Source organism: Dipodomys ordii, unplaced genomic scaffold (genome assembly GCF_000151885.1).
Source record: "Dipodomys ordii isolate 6190 unplaced genomic scaffold, Dord_2.0 Scaffold5, whole genome shotgun sequence".
In the NCBI taxonomy this organism is placed as follows: domain Eukaryota; kingdom Metazoa; phylum Chordata; class Mammalia; order Rodentia; family Heteromyidae; genus Dipodomys; species Dipodomys ordii.
The window spans coordinates 21,259,740-21,272,756 of record NW_012267221.1 but is presented as its reverse complement, the minus strand read 5'-3'; the positions used below and the strand labels follow the sequence as shown (position 1 = coordinate 21,272,756).

At 55.9% G+C, this 13,017-nt stretch overlaps 1 protein-coding gene across 2 annotated transcripts in view; it reads right to left on the bottom strand.

Moving 5' to 3' along the window:
• The window catches only part of Gad1 (glutamate decarboxylase 1 (brain, 67kDa)), a 41,290-nt gene extending 29,257 nt beyond the window's left edge, over positions 1-12,033 (bottom strand). Inside the window, exons 1-4 of one of the 2 annotated variants that reach the window (XM_013027818.1) lie at positions 11,668-12,033; positions 10,079-10,237; positions 6,719-6,781; positions 856-1,014 (exon numbers count right to left, since the gene is read on the bottom strand). In XM_013027818.1, coding sequence (XP_012883272.1) covers positions 856-1,014; positions 6,719-6,781; positions 10,079-10,160 — 304 coding nt within the window. In that variant the 5' untranslated portion in view covers positions 10,161-10,237; positions 11,668-12,033. Of the gene's footprint in view, positions 1-855; positions 1,015-6,718; positions 6,782-10,078; positions 10,238-11,663 lie in introns of both variants that reach the window. The other variant, XM_013027827.1, reaches the window with a different exon arrangement.
• Between the last annotated feature and the right edge of the window lie 984 nt (positions 12,034-13,017).

Below are 13,017 nucleotides of genomic sequence, written 5' to 3'. Positions count from 1 at the left end.
TTGTAGTGGTGGGTCTACCTTTGAGCTGCCAGAAAAATGCTAACCAAGATGAGCAGTTGAGGGCAGCAGCAGTGAGGGACAGAGCTCGTGAGGAAAATGAGTCTCACAGTTTTTGATTATGTGGCCCATATGGTGAGCTTCTCATAGGGTAGCTTGGAGGGAGCAATATTGGAGGATAAATGTGTTAGAAATCATTGTAATTATTTTTACATGTTAGATTCCTTTAGATTCAGAGATTTTACAAATTTATATTTATCTCTGCATGTATCTTTAGAATTGGTTATTTGTGTGTGTGTGCCAGTACTCAGGGCCTGGACACTGTCCCTTAGCTTTTTCTCTTAAGGTTGGCATTATACTATTTGAGCCATAGCTCCATTTCTGACTTTTTGGAGGCTAATTGGGGATAAGAGTCTCATAGACTTTCCTGTCCTGACTGGCTTTGAACTGTGACCTTCAAATCTCAGCCTCCTGAGTAGCTAGAATGACAGGCATGTGCCATTGGCATCTGGCTTGAAATTAGAGATTTTTGTTGTGATTTTTTTTTTCTTCTGCAAGTACTGGGTATTATCTTAGGTCTTTGCACCTGCCAGGCAAGTGCTCTCTTACTTGCGCCACACCCCCAGGTAGAATTGTTTTACAAACTTTCCTCTTTTACCTTCTGAAACAGTGAAAGCAAGGCACTAGAGAAAAGAGTCTGAAAAGCAGTTTTGTGAGCTGTATGAACTCACTGTGAATAATGCTCTTTCTTGGTAAAAGGAGTAAAATGTCAGGGACAAAAAGTCAGGACATTTGCATTAGGAAGCAACTAGCTAGCACCATGTATATATGGGGGTGGGTGAGCTAGGGAGGGATCACCTCGAGCAAACAGGTTGGAGAAGTCGGTCTCTGTGCGCCGGAAGCGAGCATCACGGTCACTGTTTTCACAGGAAAGCAGGTTCTTGGAGGACTGCCTCTCTTTGAAGGCACTCACAAGACGACTCTTCTCTTCCAGGCTGTTGGTTCTCTGCAAGAAGCCTAAGGCAGAGGAAGCTGGGTCAGAGAGACTGGAAACTACCCAACCAGCAAGGGTCAGCTGCTGGATCAGTCTGCTCCAAGCAGGGCTCTTGTTTTTGCTGGGAATCCCAGTGAGTATCCATGCTTTCCATCTAGTGGCTCTGGCCCTGCTCTGTTTCAGGCCGAGAGGGGCAGTGCCAAGTGTCATCAGTAGTACAGGCCCAGTCATGCAAGAGAGAAACAGTAAGTTAGGCCCATTCTCTTCCCTGAATGTGACAGCAAACTCGGGATTAAGTCAAATGGACAGCTTCCACTCCAGTAACCAGCCTCAGGATGGAATTTGGAAGGAAGGGACCCTCAGAGAGGATGTGGCCAGTGCTGAATTTATGTGCTGTGCAATCAGAGGAAGGAGGGGGAGGTCAGCAATGGGAAGAGGGGGAGAGCTATAGAATGAGAAAAGGATGAGGACTGTAAAGGAAGGAAGAAGGTGAAGACAGGAGGGGAAAGAGGGTGGGGACAGCAGAGGAAAGAGGAAGATGAAGACAGGGGAGGGAAGAAGAAGCTGAGGTTCTGGGAATTTGGGAAGATGCTTTCTTCTGTCACTAGCTAACCTTCAGGGCAGAATATGTAATTTTACTGAACCAACCCTATAACGCAGTTTTTTCCCCCTACAAATGCCTCTTGATTCTTCTTCTCCCTCATTAATAAAGGTATTGGAAGAAAAGAAATATTTAAATCATATGGGTGTTGACATTTAATTCTACAAGGACTAGATGAGCAGTGGGTGTGGAAAAGCAGTCTTCTATGAAGTCAGACAGGAAGATGAAGATAAATGAGAGGCACAGACATCCCCTCCAGGAGCTTACAGTCTGACAGATGGAAACTACAATTGTAATAAAGATAGGAAGTTACTAAGAACTCAACAAATTCTAAGGCCAGAGTCTGATCTTAGGGGGGTATTCACAACACCTCTAAGAATCCCTGAAAAGGAGAAATCTCTTCCCTGTAGGACTACAAAAAAAAAAAACCCACCATCTGCAAATGAGCAAGGTGGAGCCAAAGGGCTTAGAGAATATGTCAGCTTCCAGTCCCTCCTCCGATCTCTCTGGTCTCCCAGCCTTCAAGGCCACTCTCTTCTTATCATCTCCTTAGTGCAGCCTCAATCCTAGGACTAAAGGGAGCACCCTGAAAAAAAAAGGTGGGGGGAATCACAAAGCTTCTTGGTGACCTGAAACCTGTCTTTGTAGACACAAAGGTCCTTGGGGAATCACAGTTATCATTAGATAGGCTTGGAAGAAATTCCCAGGAGGTGCAAAGGAAAGCAAGTTAATCTGGGAATTCAGCTCTACTTCCCTAGGACACAGTTCAGTGGTGCTGGGTGGCAGAGGGATGCAGGAGAAGGCTGATTAGAGTCCTCCCACACACAGGAGCCAGAGTCTATTTTTGGAGGGAAGAAAAGGAAGGCAGAAACACCTGGCCCTTCACAGTTCCCAGAGCCTTTTAAACTTGCCATCAAAACCCCAAAGGACGCCAGAAGGAGGAAGGTAAGCTATAATTGAGTTGCGTACTTGGGTACAGAGATGGAATATAACCTTTGCCTTCCTTCTATGTTCCCCCTCTTCCAAATCCCCAGAGTTCAGAAGCAGGCTCATTTGCAGGAGGGTTGATCACCTGCCTCCCAAATCCTGATGCTGTTCCCCTAGTCTTAGAACAGTAGTTATGAAATTCATTAGGCTGGAGAGACCGTGTGGTCTGCCCTGCCCACCTATGTAGTCCCCAACTTCTGACCTCCACTGGATTCTGACTCACTTCTGGGAAAGCCTTAAGTCCCTGAACCTCAAAATCCCTTGGAACCCGCTTCAGGAATAAAGTCTAAGTTTAGGATTTGGATATTGTGTCTGGTTTACATTGAGTTTCTTCTAGAAATCTCCTGATAAAGTTGAGAGATGCCAATATGACATAGCTTTGGACTCACATCACATTGCTGGACATTTCCTATAATGCACTAAGAATCAGAATTTTATCTAGATTCTGTGATGGTATTATGGGTAGCACACTTATATTGAAAAATAATTTGTCTTAAAAGCCACTATGTGTTATGGTAAACAATATACATACATACAAACACAGATCTTGCTATCTGTTCACAGCTAATTCTCTATCACTTGACCCACAACTCCATTTCTGCCTTTGTGTTGGCTAACTGAAGATAAGAATCTCTTGGATTTGTCTGCCCTCACTGGCTTTGAACTTTAATCCTCAGATCTCAACCTTCTGCATAGTTAGAATTACAGGTGTGAGCCACTGGCACCTGGCTTCAGCTAATGCAACTTTTTTTTTTGTCGATCATGGGGCTTGAACTCTGGGCCTGGGTGCTGTCCCGAAGCTCTGCAGCTCAAGACTAGCGCTCTACCACTTGAACTACCATGCCACTTCCAGTTTTCTGGTGGCTTATTGGAGATGAGAGTTTCACGGACTTTCCTGCCCCAGCTGGCTTTGAACCGTGATCCTCAGATCTCAGCCTCCTGAGTAGCTAGGATTACAGGCGTGAGCCACCGGAGCCAGCTAATGCAAAGTTTTAAGGTACATTGTCATTTCTTTTACTTTGCTTAGGAAGGCTTTGATTTTCTAAAATACTGGGATCCTTACAAGTGAGTGATCTGGAAGCAGCCATCTCTTTTAAGAATGAAGAGGAGGGTGCTCTGACAACATTCCTGGCTACAGAAGAGTTCTCTTGGAGCAGGAATTCCTGAGACAGGGGCAAGCTTAACTTTACTTCTGTCTGTACTCCAGCTGCAAGACCCTAATGTCAGTCTATGGATAACTGGTCAGGAGACTCCACATTCTGAGGATAAAGAGAAAAGCTGAGGAGGGCTACCTTGCAATTGCAGAGATACAGAATTCTTGAGGTCTATTTTTAAAAATTGATGAATCAAAATCAAACACATCCATGTAGTGTGGACTAAATAATATGACTCAGGATAGCAATCAACAAGTGTGGGACCTCTGAATAAATAAGTAATGGAGGCCCAAAGATGCACTGAATTTAGCCAGAATTTAGGGCTCCTTGGGACCCATTCTATGTAAGTCTTGCCATCAGGCCACAGCTACTGTCCAGCTCTTGACAAACCATAGGTTTCTTCTGTCTGATTTCACTTCCAGGGAGGTACTACCTCCAGAGCTAAGGGTACAACCCAGGACCTACCTGCAGCTTCACTCTTTGGACTGTGGGGAAGAAGAGGAGGGTGGATGGGGTTTGAATTTGGCAAGGCACTGAGGATGTCACACAGGGGAGTATGTGGCCCAGAGAAAAGGACTTGAGGGTGGGAAGAGGACCACCATTCCTATGCTGTCTTAAAGTGAAAATAAAATAAATCAACTTTGGTACCTTTGGGTCAAGAATGCTTCAGCAGGTACCTTGAGGGTCTGGGAGAGAGGGACTGTGTGTGGTGTGTATGGGTTAGGAGGGCGTTGTACAACCAGGATCAAAATGAAGGACTGAACTCAGCTCCCAGTGTATTAAAATGGAAAGCCAGAGTTGGCCTTAAAGCATGGGAAAGAAATCCTCATGAAGTTGTGTTCGCTTTTCAGAATCAAAGCTAATGGGAACTTCCTAATCTGTGGCCCCAAAGGCACAGCGTTTGAGCAGTAGGTAATTTCCCCTCAGGTAGGTAATTTCCCCGCTTCTCCTGTCACTCAGGTTGTAACTTTCCAGAAACTAGTGTTGGGGTGTCTATGTATGGGAGGGGTGTAGCGGAGCAGGGAAGAAACAACCCAGGAACTCTCTTCCCCCAAGGCTTTGGCTGATAGCTAGATGGGGCAGCTGGTGGCAATTTAGGGTCTCCTAGTTTCTCAAACCCAGCAGAGCTGGGTCCGGTCCTGCCCTGCTCCGGGGCAGCGGAGGACGGCGCCCCGGCGCGCGCGCGTGCTCGGTTAACTTTACCCTTTGAGGACAAGTGCTGAGTCCCCAGAAGCGGCGCTGGGACGCAAGGGTCCCCTCACAAGAGCATCAAGGCGTTGGGGCAGGAGAGGGTGGCCGGGGACTCCCTGCACGTTCCCATCCTCCCTCAGGACCAGGATCGCAGGGCAGATGGCCTTCACCCCGAGCCCGTGCCTACAGTCCTCGGTCCCGGGGAGGCTGGGGCCCTCTCTCGCAGTGGCCCGGCTGCGTGAACAATGACGGCTGCCGAAGGCGAGCGCCGAGGCCTCTGGAGGGATCTAGCGCGAAATGGGCCATTAAGCAGGGAATGGCGGCGGGGGGCGAGGGGGGGCGGGCTATTAACAGAACAAAGCTGGGGCTCCCCGCTGACACCCGGGTGTCGCCCACCGGCCTGGCGTGCCTGGGGAGTGGACCCGACCCCTCCAGGCTGCTCGGCCGCCGGACTGTTGAGCTAGGAGTTGAGCTCCCCTTTTCAGGATTGAAGGCACACAGCAACCCTCCCCAAGACGCAAGGAGGGCGCAATAATGCGATCAAGCAGAAGGGAGTGGTGATTTCCAAAGGTCGCTAAATAACCCCTCCCTCTCCGCTGGCTTCGGCTCCGAACTGTCACTACTTTGGGATGCCGGGACCTACAGGCGTCCAGTAGCGGGTCGGCCCCGTGCGCCCCGGAGCTGGGATGGGGGCGTGCCCCGCTCTGACTCCGCCGTTATCTCCCCGGCGCAGCCGCCGGCCGGCGGATGGCTCTTTAAGAAGCCCCTCGTTAATCCCCCACCCCCGCCTCTCCACACCCTGCCTTGGGGACACCCGTATTTCCTAGCCGGAGTAGGCTTGCGAATTTTAGACGGTGAAATGTAGCGAGGAAAGCAAGTCCTCATTGTTCAGCCAGAGCCACTCAGCCGTGTCCCCTCGAACAAATCTCCTTTTCTCCCTTAAAAAAAATGACATCCCTTGGGCGTTTTCATTTCAGGCCCTCACGTCTCCCGAGAGCAGTTCCTTCCCCTCCCCTGCTCTCCGATCTATTTTCCTTCCCTGCTGGCAAATCGTGCCAGACCCCCCCTCCGTCCCCCCCCGTCCCCCTCCCTCGGCCTCTGCCTACTCTTTCTCCTTTCCTTCCTGCCTACAGAGATAAGGCCGGGCCCACCCCCTGGCCGGCGCTGCCCACGCCTCCTCCAGGCTGGCCACCGAGGGGCTGCACACAGTCCTTTCCCTTAGCCTCTCAGCCCCCCACCCCAGAACAAAATCTGAATCCATTATGACATCTCCTGGCAAAACTCCCAAGCGGGAGAACCACTTTCTATGCACCCAGACCCAGGGGGAGGGGGCGGCGGGAGGGGGGCAGGGGCGCGCGTTCCTGAAGAGGAGGGGGCGCGTCGGTCCCCGCGTGGGGTCACTTCGCGTCTCCCACACGACCCAGCCTGACGGGCGGAGCGGGCGCCGGGGCAGCAGAGCCAGGCTGCCGCGTGGGGGCGCCGGGCTGCGGCTCGCGTGCCCGGACAGGGCGCCCCGCCGCTCCCTGCACGGGGCTCTCCGGGAGCACCGGCTCCGGAGGACAAGGCCCTTTCCGTCTGGTGTGTGTGTGTGGGGGGGATGTGAGCCTGGGCTTGGAGTGTGTGTGTGAGTGTGAATGTGTGTGCGTGTGACAGAGACAATGGAATAAGGTTAGAAAACCAGATCGAAGCACAAGGATCCACACCACCTCCCCGCGCCCCGCCGCGGAGTGCGGCCCCGCGCACGCTGCCCCCCAGCCCGGCCCCGCAGGACCCCGGTGGGGTCCTTCCACTCACCACAGATCTTCAGCCCCAGCTTCCGGGTGCATCCGTGGGCCACTCCGCACCAGGTGTCATAGGCTGAAAACAAGAGTGGGGGGGGGGAAGGTGCGGTTAGGGATGCGCGGGCAGACCGTGGGCGGCTGGCGGGGCCAGCGCGGGCAGGGGAGCTCTTCCTCGGCGCTCAATAAAAACTCTTTGGTGTTAGGGGGAAGGAGCCAGATCTGCGCGCCCCACACGCAGACCCGCGCCTTCCCAGCTCCAGGTGCGTTCCCTCCCTGCCCGGGGCGTCAGCTGCACAGCCCAGTTTCTGCAAGTCTGAAAGACGGGGCTCCCGGCGCCCACCAGGCTCCTAAGCGATCGCCGCCTGGCAGCCACCGAGATCCCAGTCGGAGCCGGGCGAAAGCTGAGCCCACGCCCGAGGGCCAGCCCCGGGCGCTCGAGTTGCTCAGCACCCACTGACCAGGCCCTGGCGTCTGGTCTGGGCCCCCCGACTGGAAGGGTGACCACAACAGCCCCGAAAGGGAACGGGCATCTGGGCCCGAAACGTCTCATAATTTCTTGGCAGGTCTCCAGCTGAGTGGCAGCTTAAAATAAACTGGCATGAAATGGGGTCGCAGAAGAGTTCAGGAATTAATTGGGTGAAAAATAGTATTTGACTAGATGATCGGGCTCGCATGGCTGCTCTTCAGTCCGGCGGGGGAGTCGGGAAGACAATGGCGGGCCTCGGGTTCTCGACCCAGGCCCCTCTTCCCCGCCTTTCCCCAGCCCTTTCCAGAGACAGCGCGGTCTGGAGCAGGAAGGCAAGCGGGAGCCTTTCCTCTGGGTCTCCATCTCTGGCCCAGGAGGGGTCGATTTTTCTTGAAGCCATCAGGGTTTAGGGTTAACTTGCCGCGTGTAAAGCAGACCTGTGCCTGAGAAGCCTGGGTGCAAGCGAGTGTGAAATCCTCCGCCATCCCTCAAAGCAAGGGCCTCGGAGCACCCCATCCCCCATCCCACCCCGGGTCTCCAGCGCGCACGGGGGCGGCCTGTGATAGGCAGGTGACGTCCATTCAACCTCAGGCACAACAGAGCCCCAGCGGGAGAATGAAAACGGCCTGACCTCCTCCCGGAAACTGCACACCACAGACGGAGTTCCACTGACAAGCAGGAAAACATTTTTTTTCCCCAAAAGCAAAACCCTAACAACAACAACAACAACAACACCTGGCACAAAAGGAGCTATTTCCACCAGATCATGTGCTCTTGATTTAAATATAATCTCATCAAATCTTCAAAACGGCTCCATTCAACCCACCGGGCAAGTGTTGATCTAACACTCCAAATGTCAAAAAAAAAAAAATCTGGGTTCAGAGAGGGTAAGTGAGTTCTCCAAGGTCACTCAGCAGAGATTGAAGTTCAGGCTCATTTCACAGCCTTTCAGAACGGGAGGTTAAGGTTATGGAGGAAAGTAAGAAAAACCGAGATGGAGAGTTCAAGAACCGGCCCCGTTGGTACAGCAGGATCCTAGACCACCAATGCAGGGGACTAGACGGATCCACATGCCACCCAGGGGTTGCTAGAGCAAGAGGGGAAGTACAGGCGCCCAGGTGCACAGGTGCAGCAAGGACATTTCCCAAGAGACTCTGAAGGAACCAGTAAGGTTCCAGGGTGTGTCTGCAGGGGGAGGGGGAGGAGGACCAAGCTTGGGGTGGATGAGTTCAGCCTGGGGGTGCTCACGAATATTTCTGGAGAAGCCTGCTTGCTCTTTCCAAGAAGGCTCCTCAGATTTCTCGCCTCTACCTCAGTAGTTTCCAGGCACTCCAGGCCGTATGTGGACTGGGCATCTGTGGACTGGGGCTGCCCATGGGAGAAATCTGGGTGTTCGTTGTTGGGGGACAGGGATCCCGGTGGACTAACGAATGTCACTGCTGCCCAGCCCGGCCAGTGCAGCAGCGAAACAAAAACCAGAAACAGAAACGGTGGTGGTTGGGAGATGTGGGGAGGACTGGAAAGAAATCTATCAAGGCCAAAGCGATAGACAAAAGACGAGCTGGCCTGGAGGTCCTCCCGAGTCTGCTCGGCCGCCCGTGTCCGGCTCACGTGCGCCGGGACTGGCCGCTTTCCCGAGCCCCTCTTTGTTGTGTGTGTGTGTGTGATTGCAGCTCGCCGAGGTGGCGCGAAGAGGGAGCTGCGAAGGCAACTGGAACGTCGCCTGAGCACTCGAGACCAGGCCTCCTGTCTGACCGTCGCTGCCAAAGGATTGGAGAGGAGCCCCTCCTAAGAACACCTCCTCGCCTTCCTGGAGGAGGGCAATTATCTCCTCCCGCGGACGGAAAGCGCCACAGAAGCTCAGCGACCAGCCTTTCCTCCGTTCTACACTATCTTCTCTAGGCTCCTCCTGAATAAAATCCGAATGCCCTTACTGTCTGGAGCTGGTGGATTTGGGGAGGGGGGATGTAAGGAGATACTACTTCCCTACCTGGAAAGACAAAAACAAATCTCTCATCCCCACGCCTCTGCAGAGAGGAACAAAGTTCAAATTAAAGACCCCAGAGCCGGGGAGGCGCACGGTGGGAAAGCCACCCCCATCTCTCCCTTTTATTCCTGTTTGTCCCCCGGCCCCAGGACTGGTACCTGCGGACAGCACTTTTGTCCAGGAGAAAGGAGAAGGGTGGTGTCTCCCCGCCACCAAACCTTTGCCTCCCCCGGGCTCCGCGCACCTCCCGCCACGCAAAATGTTGCCGCCCCCGCCGTGTCCTTTCTGCGTCTAAGATGGGATTAATTGTATGGAGTATGGAGGTGCCGTCTCCAGCAGTTTTCTGTACCTCTCCCGCCCCTGGGCTTCACCCTCCCTCGTCAGTAGCTCGACGCAAATGTGGAGCAATTAGGGGCCCTGAGTTTTCTAAAAGCTGCAATTAACGTCGAAATTTCCGTTGATTATAGACTTCGAGCACAGCTCTGGGGGGAGAGGAGGAGGTCCGATCTCAGCTCAACGAAAGCCGGGGACCGAGCACTCTAGTCCCGCTGGGACTCCCGGGCGCCTCTCGCCCCTCCCCTCCCCAGCCCCTTGTCATCCCGTCAGGAAAAGAAACAACAACACCGCACAACAAAACCCCGGCGCCGTGTGCGGGCGCCCCTAGCCCGCCGCGCCGCCCCCGGCGGCCGCCGCCGCCCGGCCCCGGCGTGGGCCTCGCGCTCCGGCGCCCGGGGAGTCACCCAGCGTCCCTGACAGCCAAATGACCTCTAGAGGGGAGCCTGGGCGAGAGCCCCATTTGTTTCCCAGGCTCCACCATGTCCTCGCTCCCCTCTTCCCTTTCCGACAGCGCAGCCTCGCGCCGTCCCAGCGCCCCCATCTTCCCTGCAGTCCATTTGATAGGAAACTGGGGCAGGACCTACTTGTGGGGCGCAGGTTGGTGGTATTGGGATCTGCTCCTGCGTTCGAGGAGGCTGCGGACGAAGAAGGGGTCGAGGACGCCATCAGCTCGATCGTCTTGGGGTGTCGAGTGTCAGGGGTCCTCCGGATGGGTCTGCGGGTGGGTCGCGAGCGGGAACAGGCTGCGAAGAGAAGCGAGAGCTTTATATAGGAAAGGCTCCCAGCGCACCGGAGCTGGCTGGGAGGCTGGAGGGAGGAGGGGGCGCAGAAGCTCCCCGAAAACCTGGTTGCGGGCGAGGGAAGAGAAGCGCAGTGAGCCGGCTGGGTCGGAGTGCGCGATCGGTGGGGGGGGGGGGAGGAGAGGGGAGGGGGCCGGGTGGAGCGGAGGGGATGATCGGGGGGGGGGGGGGGGAGACGCGGGCGCTCGCTCCCGCCACGCAGCCCGGGGCGGCTCTCCAGTCTGGCCGCGCGGTGGGGCGACCAGGGGAGACGCTGTGCAGGGGGGAGGGTGGCTGAAGGCCAGTGCAGGGCGCGTGTGGGGTGGTGAGGGTGTGGAGGGCCGGGCGGCGGAGCACCGGGGCGCCAGCGCTCGGGGCGCGATTTTCCAGCCCAGCCGCTACAAGCCCCATTGGGCTCGGCGCAGGGGGGAGGGCGCGGGGCGGGCACGTCTGCTCCGGTGTCTGGTTCGCGTTGTTGTGTCTGGCTAATTCCCTGGAAAGAAGGAGGCTCACGGGTCCCGGGACCTGGCACTTGGTGAGACAAGGTGAGAAGGGAGAGGAAACGGTTCCTAGCTTTCTGATTCTCCCTAGGACACGGCCGGGCAAGAACCAGAGTCACCTTGCACTCCAGACAGCCGAAAGCAGCCCTCGCTTGTTTGTCTCCGGTCCCAACCCTGTGTTGAGCCATTTCAAGCTCCGTCCCACTTTCGGGGGTTTCTCCTTTAGCTAGCCCTAAGGAGGGTGGAACACAACCTAAGGAGGGTGGGGAAGGTTAGAAACAAGATCACCACCCGGGAGGTCAGGGGGCGAATGAACTTGCGCCCCACCAGCCAGAGGCGGCGAACAAAGATGAGCGCGCGTCGCCGGTGCTGCGCGCTCGGCGCTGGAGCCATGGCGTCCAAAGGCTCCGGGATTGAGCGAGAGAGTGCAGGCGAATCTGGGGAGATCTAAGATCCCCCCTTCCCACAAAGAAAAGCCCCGCAGCCACGGCCTGCACCCCTCGCCTTCGGGCCCCACACCTGGTCACGGGCGCGCACTCTCGCAGCCACGCGGACGGCAGGGAGAACCGCTCTTGGGGAAGTAACAGGTTATCGCTCCCAGCGGCACCTTGGGCGGCTGGCTGCCCGGGGCGCTTTGGGGAGAGCCGGGCGCGCGGTCGCTCCCGTCTCACTTCAGCTCGGATCTCAGCTTCCTTGAGTCCTCGGGGGCGGGGTGGGGTTGGCACAACACCGCCGACAAAGAGAGAAAGAGATCGGGGAGCCGGCGGCCCCGCGCGGTGCCGGAGCCGAGACCCCGGACTGGGGCCGGCGGGGAGCGCTGGACGGCAGGCACCGGGGGTTCGGGCGGGCCGGGAAGCCGAGGGCGGGCAGCCGGCAGGTCGCGCGGTGACCCACCTCGGCTCGGCGACCCCGAGCTGGACACTCCCGCCGCTCCTCTGCGTAGCGTCCAGCGATCCACCCGGCTGGGCTCGGCTCGGCCACTGGCGTTTATGTCCCGTGTCACCTCCAGCTGCTTCCTGACCAGTGCCACCCCTTGTCCGGCACCCGAAAACCTGGAGGAGACGAGAGAGACCCGGAGAGGCGGCCGCTGGGCTCCGGGGGAGGCGGGGGCGGAGAGGGGAGGCGGGGACCCGCGGGGCGGGGGAGTCACGAGGCCGCTGCTCGCGGGGCCGCTGGTCCGCGGGGCGGCGGGGATCTGTTGAGGGTGCCCGCCAGCCTCCCGAGCTTTATGGGGCGATTATAAACCCAGCTCACGGTTTTTGCGCCCTGGGGGTGGTGGGAGGTCCTATGAGTAATCCAGAACGTACGCACGTACTCAGCGCTCTCTCTCTCTCTCTCTCTCTCTCTCTTTCTGTCTCTGTCTCGGTCTATCTCTCTCATAGGGTGTCCGATGAGAGAAGGGAAAAGATAATTCCTAGGAACATTTCAGTGGAGCGTTTCTTCTTTCCTTCTATCTTTCTCTCCCTCCCACCCCATCTTGGAGGAGAATGGATGAATGGCTTTGCCTCAATTCATTTCCCAGTACTTTCCCTGGATCTGCGACTCTGCAACGCTTCCTGGAGCGAAACCCGCTCAGAGTGGTGTCTTGGCTGGTCCGATCAGGGTTGATGTAAGGGCAGAGCGGGCAGAGTCGAGGGGGGACCGCTCAGGGGCCATCTCCCCACTCCTGTTTCCTTATCCAACTCGAGTCATGCCCAAAGTAGCTTATCTGAGCATTGCTACCTGGTGCCACTGGCGGAAAAGGGGCCTCCATTCTTTTTTTTCCTCAATGCTCTCTCTCCTGATTGATCACGTCTGAAGGTTAATACCACGCACGAGTGCCACCAGCTCCACGCGCCTGGGGACCCAGAGCGCAGAGGCGGCCCGGGAAGGGCGGGCTGGGCCTCCTCTCCGGTGCTCACTCGCTTTCCATTTCATGGCTTTTTAAAGATTCTCCCTTTGAAATATTTCAGCATGTTAACGCATCGCTGCCTCGGGTAAGGTCCCTTACGGTTAAAAGAAAAGGCGTTGGCGAAAAACTTCCCACCAGAGGGCGCCAAGCACCCAGAGACCGAGGTTTCTGTGCTCACCAGGTCTGTCCTCCCGAGTCCCAGCCTACACCTGGAACGGGGGCCCGGCTCGCTGACTCGCCTGTCCTTTCCGTTTTTGCGCTCTGCTTTTCTCCCCCTCCCCCTCCGTTCTCTTTAGGGCAAATCAAAGTTGATTTTGTGCGTGTTTGAATGACTCAGTACTCAGTGATTCCTT